Source organism: Mercenaria mercenaria, chromosome 16 (assembly GCF_021730395.1).
Source record: "Mercenaria mercenaria strain notata chromosome 16, MADL_Memer_1, whole genome shotgun sequence".
Lineage (NCBI taxonomy): Eukaryota > Metazoa > Mollusca > Bivalvia > Venerida > Veneridae > Mercenaria > Mercenaria mercenaria.
Window position 1 is genome coordinate 23,540,853 of NC_069376.1, and position 15,845 is coordinate 23,556,697.

Consider the following 15,845-nt stretch of genomic DNA (forward strand, 5'->3'; position numbering starts at 1 on the left):
GAGTTGACCTTGATTTTGACCTAGTGACCTACTTTCACATTTCTGTAGCTACAGCCTTCAAATTTGGACCACATGCATAGTTTTGTGCACTGGAAAAACTTTGACCTTGATTTTGACCTAGTGACCTTCTTTCACATTTTTGAAGGTACAGGCGTCAAATTTGGACCATATGCATAGTTCCGTGTTTCAAAATGAAATTTGACATTGATTTTGACCTAGTGACCTACTTTCACATTTCTCAAGCTGCAGCCTTCAAATTTGGACCACATGCATAGGTTTGTGTACCGAAAAAAACTTCGTCCTTCACGTTGACCTAGTGACCTACTTTCCCATTTTTGAAGATACAGGCTTCAAATTTGGACCCCATGCATAGTTTTGTATTCCGAAATAAAATTTGACCTTGATTTTGACCTAGTGACCTACTTTTACATTTCTCAAGCTACAGCCTTCAAATTTGGACCACTTGCATAGTTTTGTGTACCGAAATGAACTTTGAACTTTACATTGACCTAGTGACCTACTTTCACAATTTTAAGGTACAGGCTTCAAATTTGGACCACATGCATAGTTTTGTATTCCAAAATAAAATTTGACCTTGATTTTGACCTAGTGACCTACTTTTACATTTCTCAAGCTACAGCCTTCAAATTTTGACCACTTGCATAGTTTTGTATACCGAAATGAACTTGACCTTAAGATTGACCTAGTGACCTACTTTCACATTTCTGTAGCTACAGGCTTCAAATTTAGACCACATGCATAGGATTGTGTACCGAAACAAACTTTGACCTTGACATTGACCTAGTGACCTACTTTCACATTTCTCAAGCTACAGCTTGCGAAGTGGACCATATGCACAGTGTTGTGTACAGAACTGAAATTTGACCTTGAGCTAGTCAATAAGTCTTGAAATTTGGAACAACCAAAAATGGCACATTGGTGGGCGCCAAGATCACTCTGTGATCTCTTGTAAAACTGAAAAACATTGTGATGTCCAAAATATTGAAGTTTGATGTCCAACATGTTGAAACTTTAAAACACTGTGATTTCTCATGTAGTTTCTCTGAAGGTTTCAGATATTTTGATGTTCAAAATGGCTGGAGTTAACGACTGTAAAATACCCCATCAAACTCAGTAAACTTTTATGCAACTTAAACAGCTGAAGTCTTTGTATTAGACTTAATGCTCTATTTAACTAAGATATGAATATTATTAGCTCACCTGTCACAAAGTGACAAGGTGAGCTTTTGTGATCGCGCGGCGTCCGTCGTCCGTCGTCGTGCGTGCGTCCTCGTCCGTCCGTTAAACTTTTGCTTGTGACCACTCTAGAGGTCACATTTTTCATGGGATCTTTATGAAAGTTGGTCAGAATGTTCACCTTGATGATATCTAGGTCAAGTTCGAAACTGGGTCACGTGCCATCAAAAACTAGGTCAGTAGGTCTAAAAATAGAAAAACCTTGTGACCTCTCTAGAGGCCATATATTTCACAAGATCTTCATGAAAATTGGTCAGAATGTTCACCTTGATGATATCTAGGTCAAGTTCGAAACTGGGTCACGTGCGGTCAAAAACTAGGTCAGTAGGTCTAAAATAGAAAAACCTTGTGACCTCTCTAGAGGCCATATTTTTCATGAGATCTTCATGATATTGGTCAGAATGTTCACCTTGATGATATCTAGGTCAGGTTCGAAACTGGGTCACGTGGGGTCAAAAACTAGGTCATTAGGTCTTAAAAATAGAAAAACCTTTTGACCTCTCTAGAGGCCATATTTCTCAATGGATCTTCATGAAAATTGGTCAGAATGTTCACCTTGATGATATCTAGGTCAAGTTCGAAACTGGGTCACGTGGGGGAAAAAACTAGGTCAGTAGATCTAAAAATAGAAAAACCTTGTGACCTCCCTAGAGGCCATATTTTTCATGAGATCTTCATGAATATTGGTCAGAATGTTCACCTTGATGATATCTAGGTCATGTTCGATACTGGGTCATGTTGGATCAAAAACTAGGTCAGTAGGTCTAAAAATAGAAAAACCTTGTGACCTCTCTAGAGGCCATATTTCTCAATGGATCTTCATGAAAATTGGTCAGAATGTTCATCTTGATGATATCTAGGTCAAGTTCGAAACTGGGTCACGTGCGGTCAAAAACTAGGTCAGTAGGTCTAAAAATAGAAAAACCTTGTGACCTCTCTAGAGGCCATATTTTTCAATGGATGTTCAGGAAAATTGGTCAGAATGTTTACCTTGATGATATCTAGATCAAGTTCGGAACTGGGTCACGTAGGGTTAAAAACTAGGTCAGTAGATCTAAAAATAGAAAAACCTTGTGACCTCTTTAGAGGCCATATTTTTCATGAGATCTTCATGAATGTTGGTCAGAATGTTCACCTTGATGATATCTAGGTCAGGTTCGAAACTGGGTCACGTGGGGTCAAAAACTATGTCAGTAGGTCTAAAAATAGAAAAACCTTGTGACCTCTCTAGAGGCCATATTTCTCAATGGATCTTCATGAAAACTGGTGAGAATGTTCAGCTTGATGATATCTAGGTCAGGTTCGTAACTGGGTCACGTGCGGTCAAAAGCTAGGTCAGTAGGTCGAAAAATAGAAAAACCTTGTGACCTCTCTAGAGGCCATATTTTTCACGAGATCTTCATGAAAATTGGTGAGAATGTTCACCTTGATGATATCTGGGTCAAGTTTAAAAGTGGGTCACGTGCCTTCAAAAACTAGGTCATTAGGTCAAATAATAGAAAAAGCTTGTGACCTCTCTAGAGGCCATATTTTTCAATGAATCTTCATGAAAATTGGTCAGAATTTCTTATCTTGATGATATCTAGGTCACATGTGCTCAAAAACTAGGTCACTATGTCAAATAATAGAAATAACGACGTCATACTCAGTTCAACACTGGGTCATGTGGGGATAGGTGAGCGATTCAGGACCATCATGGTCCTCTTGTTTTTATTAACCACAGGGCTTTGATTAGAGTTTGTAACATTTACCTGAGTCTTCATGTAGTAATTGAAACACCCTCTGTTAGGGTTCGTATCATTTTAGGAAATGAATATTGGCTGTTACAGAGACATAACTTATGGGGAAAAATGACTTTTGAGGTTGAAACTGGCATGGTGAAATTTACCACTGATGGTCTTTTTGCTTTTTCTGAAAATGTATAATCTTTTCTTTTTTCTTGGAAAGTAAAAAATGTTTTGATTTACATAAAAATTGTCAAATCATTTGAAAATGTAATATTTTAATTGTCTTATTGTTTAACATATCATTATGTCTCCCCCAACTGGGGGAGACATATTGTTTTTGCCCTGTCTGTTCGTCCGTCCATCTGTAAGTCACACTTCATTTCTGATCAATAACTGGAAAACCATTTAACCTAGAATCTTCAAACTTCATAGGATGGCAGGGCTTATGGAGTAGATGACCCCTTTTGCTTTTGGGGTCACTCCGTCAAAGGTCAAGGTCACAGGGGCCTGAACATGAAAAACCATTTCCGATCAATAACTTGAGAACCCCTTGACCCAGAATGTTGAAACTTCATAGAATGGTTGTTCATGCAGATTAGATGACCCTTATTGATTTTGGGGTCACTCTATTAAAGGTCAAGGTCACAAGGGCCTGAACATCGAAAACCATTTCTGGTCAATAACTTGAGAATCACTTTACCCGGAATGTTGAAACTTAATAGGATGATTGGTCATGCAGAGCAGAGGACACCTATTGATTTTGGGATCACTCAATTGAAGGTCAAGGTCACGGGCCTGAACATGGAAAATAATTTCCGGTCAGTTGAGAACCACTTGACCCAGAATGTTGAAACTTCATAGGATGATTGGACATGCAGAGGGGATGACCCCTATCGATTTTGAAGTCATTCTGTTAAAGGTCAAGGTCACAGAGGCCCATATTGATTTTGGGGTCACTCTATTAAAGGTCAAGATTGCAGCAGATAGAAAATGTAAATCCATTATCTGGTTTATAACTTGAGAACCATTTGACCTGGAACCTTCAAACTTCATACGGAGATAGGAATTACAGAGTAGGTGACCCCATTTGTTTTTTGGGGTCACTCCTCAAAGGTCAAGGTCACAGGGGACTGAACATAGAAAACTCTTTCCAATCAATAACTTGAGAACCACTTGACCCAGAATGAAGAAACTTAATAGGATGATTGTACATGCAGAATAGATGACCCCTATTGGTTTTGGGTCACTCTGGTAAAGGTCAAGGTCACAGGGGCCTGAACATGGAAACCGTATCCAATTCATAACTTGAGAACCACTAGGCCAAAAATGTTGAAAATTAGTGGGATGATTGGACATGCCAAGTAGGTGATCCCTATTGCAGCTAACCATCAGTGTCTATTTGACTTTCACTCTTGTCACCTATTGACTTCTTGCATATACGACTATGCATTGGGGGAGACATGCGCTTCTAGTTTAAGTCTGAATGAACAGATAACATGTTAGTGTAATTAATATACTTGTAATTTTACCAACCAAGGTACATGGAGTGACACTATCAAAATCTTGTTTAGACACAGTGTCATGTTTTTGTTGAGACACAGTATCATGTTTTCATTGAGACTTACCTATATGTAACATATCTCTACCAAGCTCAGTATTTTGGCAGTATACTGTATTACATGCATTCTTGAAAAAGAAACAGTTTTTGTAAATAAGTTGTTAAATTCTGACAATTGTTTTGCTTGTCTCTTGAATTTATTAAATAGCATTGATTGTTGATAGCAAATGGTTTTTCCTGACAGAGAAAAAATATTGCCTCTGAATGAGAACTTGTTGAATGACCCTCAGTAACACAGTAGCAACAAATTAGAAAAATAAAGTCTGATGTCAAATTTAACTTATGGCAGAAAACATTGATTAGGATAGGTAATTTTTTTTCAACAGTACTAGTCTAGTGATTGTTTTTAGTATATGCTTATCTTGTTTTAATACTTCAGTTACTGAGGGAAGCTGAGACTTACCTGAACTATTTAGTGAACTGGGAATTGTTGCTGTGGTGTATGGCACTGGGGGTGTACTTGCTACGGTTTATGACCCTGGGGTTGAGGATCAACAAGAAATACCGTAATCTGTCTGTACTGATCACAGAACAGATAAATCTGTACCTGCAGATGGAACAGAAACCGCACAAGAAGGAAGAGCTCATGGTAGCAAATAACGTGCTCAAGTTGGCAGAAAGTCTCTTAAAGGTAATGGGTTGGAAGATGTTCAGTTAAAAATGCATTCAGACTTATTTCAGATTTTCAAAATAAACAAAGGATAATTTGTAAGTCATTGTAAATAAAAACAGCGTGATTCAGTGATACTGCATTTATAATTTATTGTGTAGTATGTCATGTATTGAGAAAAGCTTTCTACTTTGTTAATCCCCCGCCGTGGCGGAGGGATTATAGGAAAGGTCTGCGTCCGTCCTTCTATCCGTCCATTCGTCCGTCCTTCCGCCCGTAACAAAATCGTGTCCGGTCCATATCTCCTAAACCCCTTGAAGGATTTTCATGAAACTTGGGTCAAATGATCACCTTATCAAGACGATGTGCAGAACCCATGAGTCAGCCTTGTCGGTTCAAGGTCAAGGTCACAACTCAAGGTCAAAGGTTTGAGCCTGCCATTTTGTGTCCGCTCTATATCTCCTAAACCCCTTGAAGGAATTTTATAAAACTTTGGTCAAATGATCACCTCATCAAGACGATGTGCAGAACCCATGAGTCAGCCATGCCAGCTCAAGGTCAAGGTCACAACTGAAGGTCAAAGGTTTGAGCCTTCCATTTTATGTCCGCTCTATATCAAACTCCTTGAAGGAATATTATAAAACTTGGGTCAAATGATCACCTCATCATGACGATGTGCAGAACCCATGTGTCAGTCATGCCGGCTCAAGGTCAAGGTCACAACTTAGGGTCAAATGTTTGAGCCTTCCATTTTGTGTCTGCTCTATATCTCCTGAACCCCTTGAAGGATTTTCATCAAACTTGGGTCAAACGATCACCTCATCAAGGCGATGTGCAGAACTTATGAGTCAGCCATGTCGGCTCAAGGTCAAGGTCACAACTGAAGGTCAAAGGTTTGAGCCTTCCATTTCTTGTCCGCTTTATATCTCCTAAACCCCTTGAAGGAATTTTATAAAACTTGGGTCAAATGATTACCTCATCAGAACGATGTGCAGAAATTATGAGTCAGCCATGCCAGGTCAAGGTCACAACTAAGGTTTGAGCCTTCCATTTGGTGTCCACTCTGTATCTCCTTAACCCCTTGTAGGATTTTCATCAAACTTGGGTCAAATGATCACCTCATCAAGAACTCATGAGTCAGCCATGTCAACTCAAGGTCAAGGTCACAACTGAAGGTCAAAGGTTTCAGCTCTGTATCTCCTAAACCCCTTGAAGGATTTTCATGAAACTTTGGTCAAATGATCACCTCATCAAGACGTTGTGCAGAGTTCATGAGTCAGCCATGTCAGTTCAAGGTCAAGGTCACAGCTAAAATCAAAGGTTTACCCTTTCACTATCCATAGCAGTGGCGGGGGATTTAGCTGTCGTTCAGACTGCCTTGTTAGTCATACTGTTGAAGTGTGATGCGAAATACGAGAATTTTAGCTACACTTCATATAAATATGATAAAATATCATTTTAAGTGATATTGAGGTTATTTAAGTTCTGATATGTTGTGATTATCATCTGTCATAATATGTCCTCTTTGTTTAGCCAACCATCATCGGGCTATTCAAATCACTCTGTGTCCGTGGTTCGTCATCCTTCCGTCCGTTAACAATTTCTCGTTATCGCATCTCCTCAGAAACTACCAGGGGGATTTTGACCAAACTTTGTCAGAATGATGTATTGATACCCTAGTTGTGTCCCTCTGAATATCAGACTGGTTCAACAATTTTTGAGTGAGTTATGGCCCTTATTTCTATAATTTACATAGAATTATATAGGGAAAAACTTTGAAAATCTCCTTGTCCAAAACCACAGAGCCTAGGGCTTTGATATTTGGTATGAAGCATCATCTAGTGGTCCTCTACCAAGATGGTTCAAATTATTTCCCTGGAGTCTAATATGGCCCCGGCCCGGGGGTCACATGGTTTATATAGACTTATATAGGGAAAAACTTTGGAAAACCTCTTGTCAAGACCCACAGGGCCTAGGGCTTTGATATTTTGTATGTGACATCATCTAATGGTCTTCTACTAAGATTGTTCAAATTATCACCCTAGGGACAAATATGGCCCCGCCCCGGGGGTCACATGGTTTACATAGACTTATATAGGGAAAAGCTTTGAAAATCTTCTTGTCCAAACCACAAAGCCTAGGGCTTTGATATTTGTAATGTAGCATTATCTAGTGGTTCAGTACCAAGTTTGTTCAAATTATCCCTCTAGGGTCAAAATGGGGGTCACATGGTTCATATAGACATGTATAGGGAAAAGCTTTTAAAATATTCTTGTCAATAACCTACAACATTCAAATTTGGACCACATGTATGGTTTTGAGTGGCAAGATGAACTTTGACATGAGTTGACCTTGATTTTGATCTAGTGACCTACTGTCCCATTTCTGTAGCTACAACCTTCAAATTTGGACAACATGCATAGTTTTATGCACTGAAAAAAACTTTGACATTGACCTAGTGACGTACTTTCACATTTTTGAAGGTACAGGCTTCAAATTTGGACCACATGCGTAGTTTCGTGTTCCGAAATGAAATTTGACCTTGATTTTGACATAGTGACCTACTTTCACATTTCTCAAGCTACAGCCTTCAAATTTGGACCACATGCATAGTTTTGTGTACCAAAACAAACTTTGACCTTGACATTGACCTAGTGACCTACTTTCACATTTTTGAAGGTACAGGCTTCAAATTTGGACCACATGCATAGTTCTGTGTTCCGAAATAAGATTTGACCTTGATTTTGACCTAGTGACCTACTTTCACATTTCTCAAGCTACAGCCTTCAAATTTGGACCACTTGCATAGTTTTGTGTACCGAAATGAACTTTGACCTTAAGATTGACCTAGTGGCCTACTTTCACATTTCTGTAGCTACAGGCTTCAAATTTAGGCCACATGCATAGGATTGTGCACCGAAACAAACTTTGACCTTGACATTGACCTAGTGACCTACTTTCACATTTTTGAAGGTACAGGCTTCAAATTTGGACCACATGCATAGATTTGTGTTGTGAAATGAAATTTAACCTTGATTTTGACCTGGTGACCTACTTTCACATTTCTCAAGCTACAGCCTTCAAATTTGGACCACTTCCATAGTTTTGTGTACCAAAATAAACTTTGACCTTAAGATTGACCTAGTGACCTACTTTCAAATTTCTCAAACTACAGCCTTCAAGTCTGATGCACATGATAGTTTTGTGTACAAAGAACTTTGTCCTTGAAATTGATATAGTGACCTACTTTCACATTTCTCAAGCTACAGCTTTCAAATTTGGACCACATGCATGGACCACATGCACAGTGTTGTGTACTGAAATGGAATTTGACCTTGAGCATGTCAGTAAGTCTTGAAATTTGGAACACTCAAAAATGGCACATTGGTGGGTGCCAAGATCACTCTGTGATCTCTTGTTTTTTTTTTTTACAATTTCACTTTCAACACCCTAGAGGTTGCAGTTTTTGCCTAGTATTAATGTTTGCCTCCATAAAATCTCTGAGTCAAATGATATCTTCTATTAGCCACATATTAGATCTTCATGATACTATGTCTGAATGTTTGTCTTAAGAAATGTAAGTCAAGTTCAAAACTGTCTTATCTTGGATCTAAAACTAGATCTCTAGTTCAGATCTTAAAAAACTGTGGTAACACTCCAGAGGTCACATTTTCTAACATGATCTTCATGAAGTTTGGTCAGAATGGTTGTCTTTGTAAATATAGGTCAAATAAATATAGGTGCCTTGCTTGAAATACTACCTGATGGTGCACCAGGGGTTGTCTGCAACATTAAATCCTGTCATATATATTATATATCCCTGCTTTCACTAAATACCTAACAGAAACACATACAAGAACAAATCCAGTAACTTGTTTGAAGATTGTAACTAGGATCGTTATAAGTTATAAACATACATAGGTTTTGTGTTTTTATGACTTGGAGTGGGGGATTTTTTAATGGTACATTTCTCAGTATTTACAGGAATGAGAGTGTTATTTTTCTCTGTATTTACTAAAATTTGAGAGCAACAATTTTCAGATTTTACATGTATTGGACAACATTATTTTTAGCTCACCTGTCACATAGTGACAAGGTGAGCTTTTGTGATCACCCTTCTTCGGTCGTCAGTCTGTGCGTCCATGCGTGCGTGCGTCAAAAATTTCTTGTCTGCACGATAGTGGTTTCATTTATAATTTTATTTTAACCAAACTTGCACACAACTTGTATCACCATAAGATCTCGGTTCCTTTCTTGAACTGGCCAGATCCCATTATGGGTTCCAGAGTTATGGCCCCTGAAATGGCCAGAATCAGCTATTTTGACCTTGTCTGCACAATAGCAGCTTTATTTATGATTTGATTTTTAACTCACCTGTCACAAAGTGACAAGGTGAGCTTTTGTGATCGCGCGGTGTCCGTCGTCCGTCCGTGCGTCCGTAAACTTTTGCTTGTGACCACTCTAGAGGTCACATTTTTCATGGGATCTTTATGAAAGTTGGTCAGAATGTTCATCTTGATGATATCTAGGTCAAGTTCGAAACTGGGTCACGTGCCTTCAAAAACTAGGTCAGTAGGTCTAAATATAGAAAAAAACCTTGTGACCTCTCTAGAGGCCATATATTTCATAAGATCTTCATGAAAATTGGTCAGAATGTTCACCTTGATGATATCTAGGTCAAGTTCGAAACTGGGTCATGTGGGGTCAAAAACTAGGTCAGTAGGTCTAAAAATAGAAAAATCTTCTGACCTCTCTAGAGGCCATATTTTTCATGAGATCTTCATGAATATTGGTCAGAATGTTGACCTTGATGATATCTAGGTCAAGTACGAAACTGGGTCATGTGGGGTCAAAAACTAGGTCAGTAGGTCTAAAAATAGAAAAATCTTGTGACCTCTCTAGAGGCCATATTTTTCATGAGTTCTTCATGAATATTGGTCAGAATGTTGACCTTGATGATATCTAGGTCAAGTTCGAAACTGGGTCACGTGGGGTTTAAAACTAGGTCATTAGGTCTAAAAATAGAAAAACCTTGTGACCTCTCTAGAGGCCATATTTCTCAATGGATCTTCATGAAAATTGGTCAGAATGTTAACCTTGATGATATCTAAGTCAAATTCGAAACTGGGTCACGTGGGGTTTAAAACTAGGTCAGTAGATCTAAAAATAGAAAAACCTTGTGACCTCTCTAGAGGCCATATTTTTCATGAGATCTTCATGAATATTGGTGAGAATGTTCAGCTTGATGATATCTAGGTCAAGTTCGAAACTGGGTCATGTGGGGTCAAAAACTAGGTCAGTAGATCTAAAAATAGAAAAACCTTGTGACCTCTCTAGAGGCCATATTTCTCAATGGATCTTCATGAAAATTGGTCAGAATGTTCACCTTGATGATATCTAGGTCAAGTTCGAAACTGGGTCATGTGGGATCAAAAACTAGGTCAGTAGGTCTAAAAATAGGAAAACCTTGTGACCTCTCTAGAGGCGATATTTTTCAATGGATCTTCAGGAAAATTGGTCAGAGTGTTTACCTTGATGATATCTAGGTCAAGTTTGAAACTGGGTCACGTGGGGTTAAAAACTAGGTCAGTAGATCTAAAAATAGAGAAACCTTGTGACCTCTCTAGAGGCCATATTTTTCATGAGATCTTCATGAATATTGGTCAGAATGTTCACCTTGATGATATCTAAGTCACGTTCGAAACTGGGTCATGTGGGGTCAAAAACTAGGTCAGTAGGTCTAAAAATAGAAAAAAACCTTGTGACCTCTCTAGAGGCCATATTTCTCAACGGATCTTCATGAAAATTGGTGAGAATGTTCAGCTTGATGATAGCTAGGTCAGGTTCATAACTGGGTCATGTGCGGTCAAAACCTAGGTCAGTAGGTCTAAAAATAGAAAAACCTTGTGACCTCTCTAGAGGCCATATTTTTCACGAGATCTTCATGAAAATTGGTGAGAATGTTCACCTTGATGATTTCTAGGTCAAGTTTAAAAGTGGGTCACGTGCCTTCAAAAACTAGGTCATTAGGTCAAATAATAGAAAAACCTTTTGACCTCTCTAGAGGCCATATTTTTCAATGGATCTTCATGAAATTGGTCAGAATTTTTTATCTTGATGATATCTAGGTCACATATGCTCAAAAACTAGGTCACTATGTCAAATAATAGAAATAACGACGTCATACTCAGTTCAACACTGGGTCATGTGGGGAAAGGTGAGCGATTCAGGACCATCATGGTCCTCTTGTTACCAAACTGGCACACAACTTGTATCACCATAAGATCTTGGTTCCTTCCTTGAACTGGCCAGATTCCATTATGGGTTCCAGAGTTATGGCCCCTGAAAAACCAGAATTAGCTATTTTGACCTTGTCTGCACAATAGCAGCTTCATTTATGATTTGATTTTAACCAGACTTGCACACAACTTGTATCACTATAAGATCTTGGTTCCTTTCTTGAACTGGCTAGATTCCATTATGGGTTCCAGAGTTATGGCCCCTGAAAGGGCCAGAATTAGCTCTTTAGACCTTGTCTGCACAATAGCAGCTTCATTTATGATTTGAATTTAATCAAACTTGCACAAAACTTGTGTTGCCATAAGATCTCAGTTCCTTTATTGAACTGGCCAGATCCCATAATGGGTTCCAGAGTTATGGCCCCTGAAAGGGCCAGAATTGGCTATTTTGACCTTGTCTGCACAATAGCAACTTCATTTATGATTTGATTTTAACCAAACTTGCACACAACTTGTATCACCACAAGATCTTGGTTCCTTTGTTGAACTGGCCAGATTCCATCATGGGTTCCAGAGTTATGGCCCCTGAAATGTCCAAAATTGGCTATTTTGGCTTTTGCAGCCATATAGAGACTTCATTTATGGTTTCTTTTCATACAAACTTTCAAAATATCTTCAACAACAATAAATCTTGGATTCCATGACAAATCAGATCCAATCGTAGGTTATTTTATATCTGATTACCTCCCCTGATTGTAGTCAAAATGGATTTATATCAGTAAGTACTTATAGGACTTATTTGAAATTTCATTATTGTCATTAGTTGGACTGAGCCAATCAGGGTAGATAACCATGGACTGATTTTATGTCAAATTACCTCCCTGTATTTCAAATTAAAATGGGTATATCTCCGTAACTAATGAAGATACTGATCTGAAATTTCATTTATGTCAACAAATTTATTTGGCAGATCCTTCTTTTGTTCACTTTCAACAGTTTTCTTTTTAATGACTTCCCTTTACCGTTACTATAAATAACTTTTTTTTAGTAACTTTTTTAATATTGGCCGTAGGGCAAAACCGAGACCACTTTTCTGTGGTACAACATGGATTGAACCTCCAATTTTTAGGTGTATTTTGACATATCTGTACCTTGTAAGAATTTTTTTTTCTTTTTGGTTAAATTTCTTTCCTTTGTTGTTCCTGTCCTTTTGACTTAGATATTTTTTCTGAGGACCTTCTTGTCCTCAAGTGCAGTGATAACAGGTGAGCGATATAGGGCCATCATGGCCCTCTTGTTCTTTTTATTTACAGGAATTGGAGAATTGTATTTTGTTTTGTATTAACATGAATTAAAAACATCATTTTGAAATTATAGAGCACTAGCTTTCTCTGTATTTGCAGGAAATAGAGTATTAAAGATATTTTCACAGTATTTACAGGATTTAGAAAGCTCTGTATTTACAGGATGTAGAAAGCTCTGTATTTACAGGATTTAGAAAGCTCTGTATTTACAGGAATTAGAAAGCTCAGTATTTACAGGAATTAGAAAGCTCTGTATTTACAGGAATAAGAAAGCTGTATTTTTCTCTGTATTTACAAGAATGAGAAAACAATATTATTCTCTGTTACTTACAAGAATTAGAAAGCAATATCTTGCACTGATATGTACAAGAATTATAAAGCAATATTTTTCTGTGTATTTTCAGGAATTAGAGAGTCCTTTCAAGATCTCTGGTATATCTGCAAATCCACTGATACTGAATGTCACCAAGGTGGTTGTGTTGTCGGCATTCTCTGCTGTGCTCACTGAACTCCTTGGTTTTAAGCTCAAGTTGTACAAAATTAAGCTCAGAGCTTAATTGAACAGACCTTACATAATGTTTGGATCCTCTATATTGGATTTAACCCAACATTTGACAGAATCATTCCAGGAGTTTTGTCACGAGATCTCGAGTTGTTGTGATTTTTTGCTAAGATGTAATCTTAACATTTGTTATAGGAAACTAGGAGTAAAATCTCAGATAGACTGTCCATATGAGACCAGTCTAAAAAGTCAAGAATTTGACTGGTTGTTTTTAAGCACAATCTTGGTATCATCCAATGACAAGATTGCATTTTGAGACTGGTCTAAGTTTAGTTTAATAACCTTTTAGCCAGCATTTTTTCTTAAACTGTGTTAAGCCAATCAGTTAGGGAGTTGTATTAATATTGTTGGAAATTGTTATTTAGCTTACAGTGTAATTTAGTTGTAAGCTTTAGATGCATAATACAAAGCTTGATAGAGTTTGTTAAAGCTGAAAGTGCAGCTCAGGGTTGATAAAAATTTGTTCTTGCCAGTAGAATTTTAATTTGGAGGATGTTAAGTCCAAAACTTGAAATTGTTAAACTTGTGAATCAGAATTAATCTGAGAATTTTTATTGAGCCCACCCTGAATGTTTAACTACACTGCCTATATATTCTTGACAGCATGTAGCATTGTTTTAGTACTCTTGTATGAAAGCTCTTACACATATTCATTGTTTATCAAGCACAAGTAAAATTGGCTTTGTTTAGGAAAAAAAGAAGTTTGGAAAATTGTTGAAATTATTCAGGTTGCTCACACATTATTCATTAGTTTTGAGATTTTTTTTTAAAATAGGCAATGCCTGCTTTAATTGTAGACATTTTGAAATTTTCAGTGCATACTGTGCAGAAATGTCAGTGAAAGTCCATGACAATTTTCAAGGATAAATTCAGTTCAAATAAATGATAAGATGAAAATTTGACTGGAGTTAACCAGACAGAATTCTCCATTCTTCTTGTATTCAGTTAGGTAATTCTAAGTTCTGAACTCAACACATTATAGTGTACACTTTATATAGAAATCAATCAAACAAGTATTTTTTTCATATTTTTTCATTGTATGTTTGAAATTGTATCCTGACTTGTGGGTTCTCAGTGGTGCCTTAATGTGTGTTCAATACATCTTGGCATTTAACCATTCAAATACAGGCTGAACATGAATAAATCAATTTATTTTATAGTGTGTAAATGTTTTTTTGTTGTTTTTTTTTGTTTGTTTTTTTTTCAGGAATAGCCTATAGTAATTCACCTTTCATTGGAGTTGGAATATTGTGTTCAACATACATGACATTGTGTATATTGAAGTCAAACATGCTTCAGTGAAATTTTGAAAAAATGAATTTCAAAATAGCTGCATGATATATCTGTATTTCTTGACAAAGTTATTGATGGCACTCAGTGTTGTTCTTGAGTTAGATGATATGAGCCGCGCCATGAGAAAACCAACATAGTGCGTTTGCGACCGCAATTAGAGAAACTGTTAGAGAACAGCATTGGATCCTGGACCGAAGCTGCGCGATGCGCACTGTTGGTATTCCATGGCGGACTCAAATGCACTTGTTGGTATTTTTTCATTGGTGCTGGAGTATCAATTTGAATTCTGTGCTTTATAGTATGATTTTATGTTTAAGCATGCAGTTGCTCAAGTTGTTGATTGTATGAATGGGAGTAATTCAACGTTTGAAATATGTAAGCAGAGATTGTGTTTATACTTGATGGAGGGAAGAGAAGAGACTGAAGGGAATACCATATGTTGAGATATTACTGTTATTTGGTTCATTATAGAATCTTTTTAGAAGAAAATTTCATTTTTTTCTGATTCACTTAATTTAGTGCATGTCAGCTTTTGAAAACAAACAAACATATCATTACTGTAACATAGACAACCATGCAGTCATTAAAATTATTTATTAAATTAGGCAAACCTTTAAGAAAATTCATGCAATAATCTTGTACTAAGTAATAAATTAATACTAAATTAATACTAGTATTAAAAGGAAAATCAATCAGTGGCAGTCATCATTGAAATAGCATGAATGTTCCTACTTATCCCTAAAAGTAAGACTGTTTACTGAACAGGAAGAAACTTTTTACACACCCTGTACATGAATGGTTGCTTTATGAGAAATCTCTTACCATGATGTTTTCTTCTGCACTAATTTAATGTTATGGTAATGTTAGTATAATGCCTAAAAGTTGCCATATGATAAATAATTATTTTAATGCATTTGTAATGGTAGTGAAAATAATTAAAGCCAGTTTTTAATACCTAGAAATATATGTTGGGATATAATTATTGTTATGGTGTTACGATTTTACGAAGTGTTGTTCTGGTAGTACAGATTTTTCGTGGTAGCTGTATTGTAGTCATTGAATTCAGCCAGTATAAGATAGTTGTTCTTTTGCTGAAGTTTTTGGTTCTTTATTGATTCCTTCTGTGAAATAAACATTTGATGTTTTATATCAAACTGTTATTTAATGTTGTACAACAAGCAGAAATTATTTTGAAATATTTATGAATTTGTGAACAATTGTAATTGATTAATTTG

At 37.0% G+C, this 15,845-nt stretch overlaps 1 protein-coding gene across 1 annotated transcript in view; it reads left to right on the forward strand.

Annotated features, from left to right (window-relative positions):
- The window catches only part of LOC123541214 (protein PHTF2-like), a 64,538-nt gene extending 50,064 nt beyond the window's left edge, over positions 1-14,474 (forward strand). The window contains exons 14-15 of the mRNA XM_053526382.1: positions 4,982-5,233; positions 13,160-14,474. Coding sequence (XP_053382357.1) covers positions 4,982-5,233; positions 13,160-13,312 — 405 coding nt within the window. The 3' untranslated portion in view covers positions 13,313-14,474. The remainder of the gene's footprint in view (positions 1-4,981; positions 5,234-13,159) is intronic.
- The last annotated feature ends 1,371 nt before the right edge of the window (positions 14,475-15,845 follow it).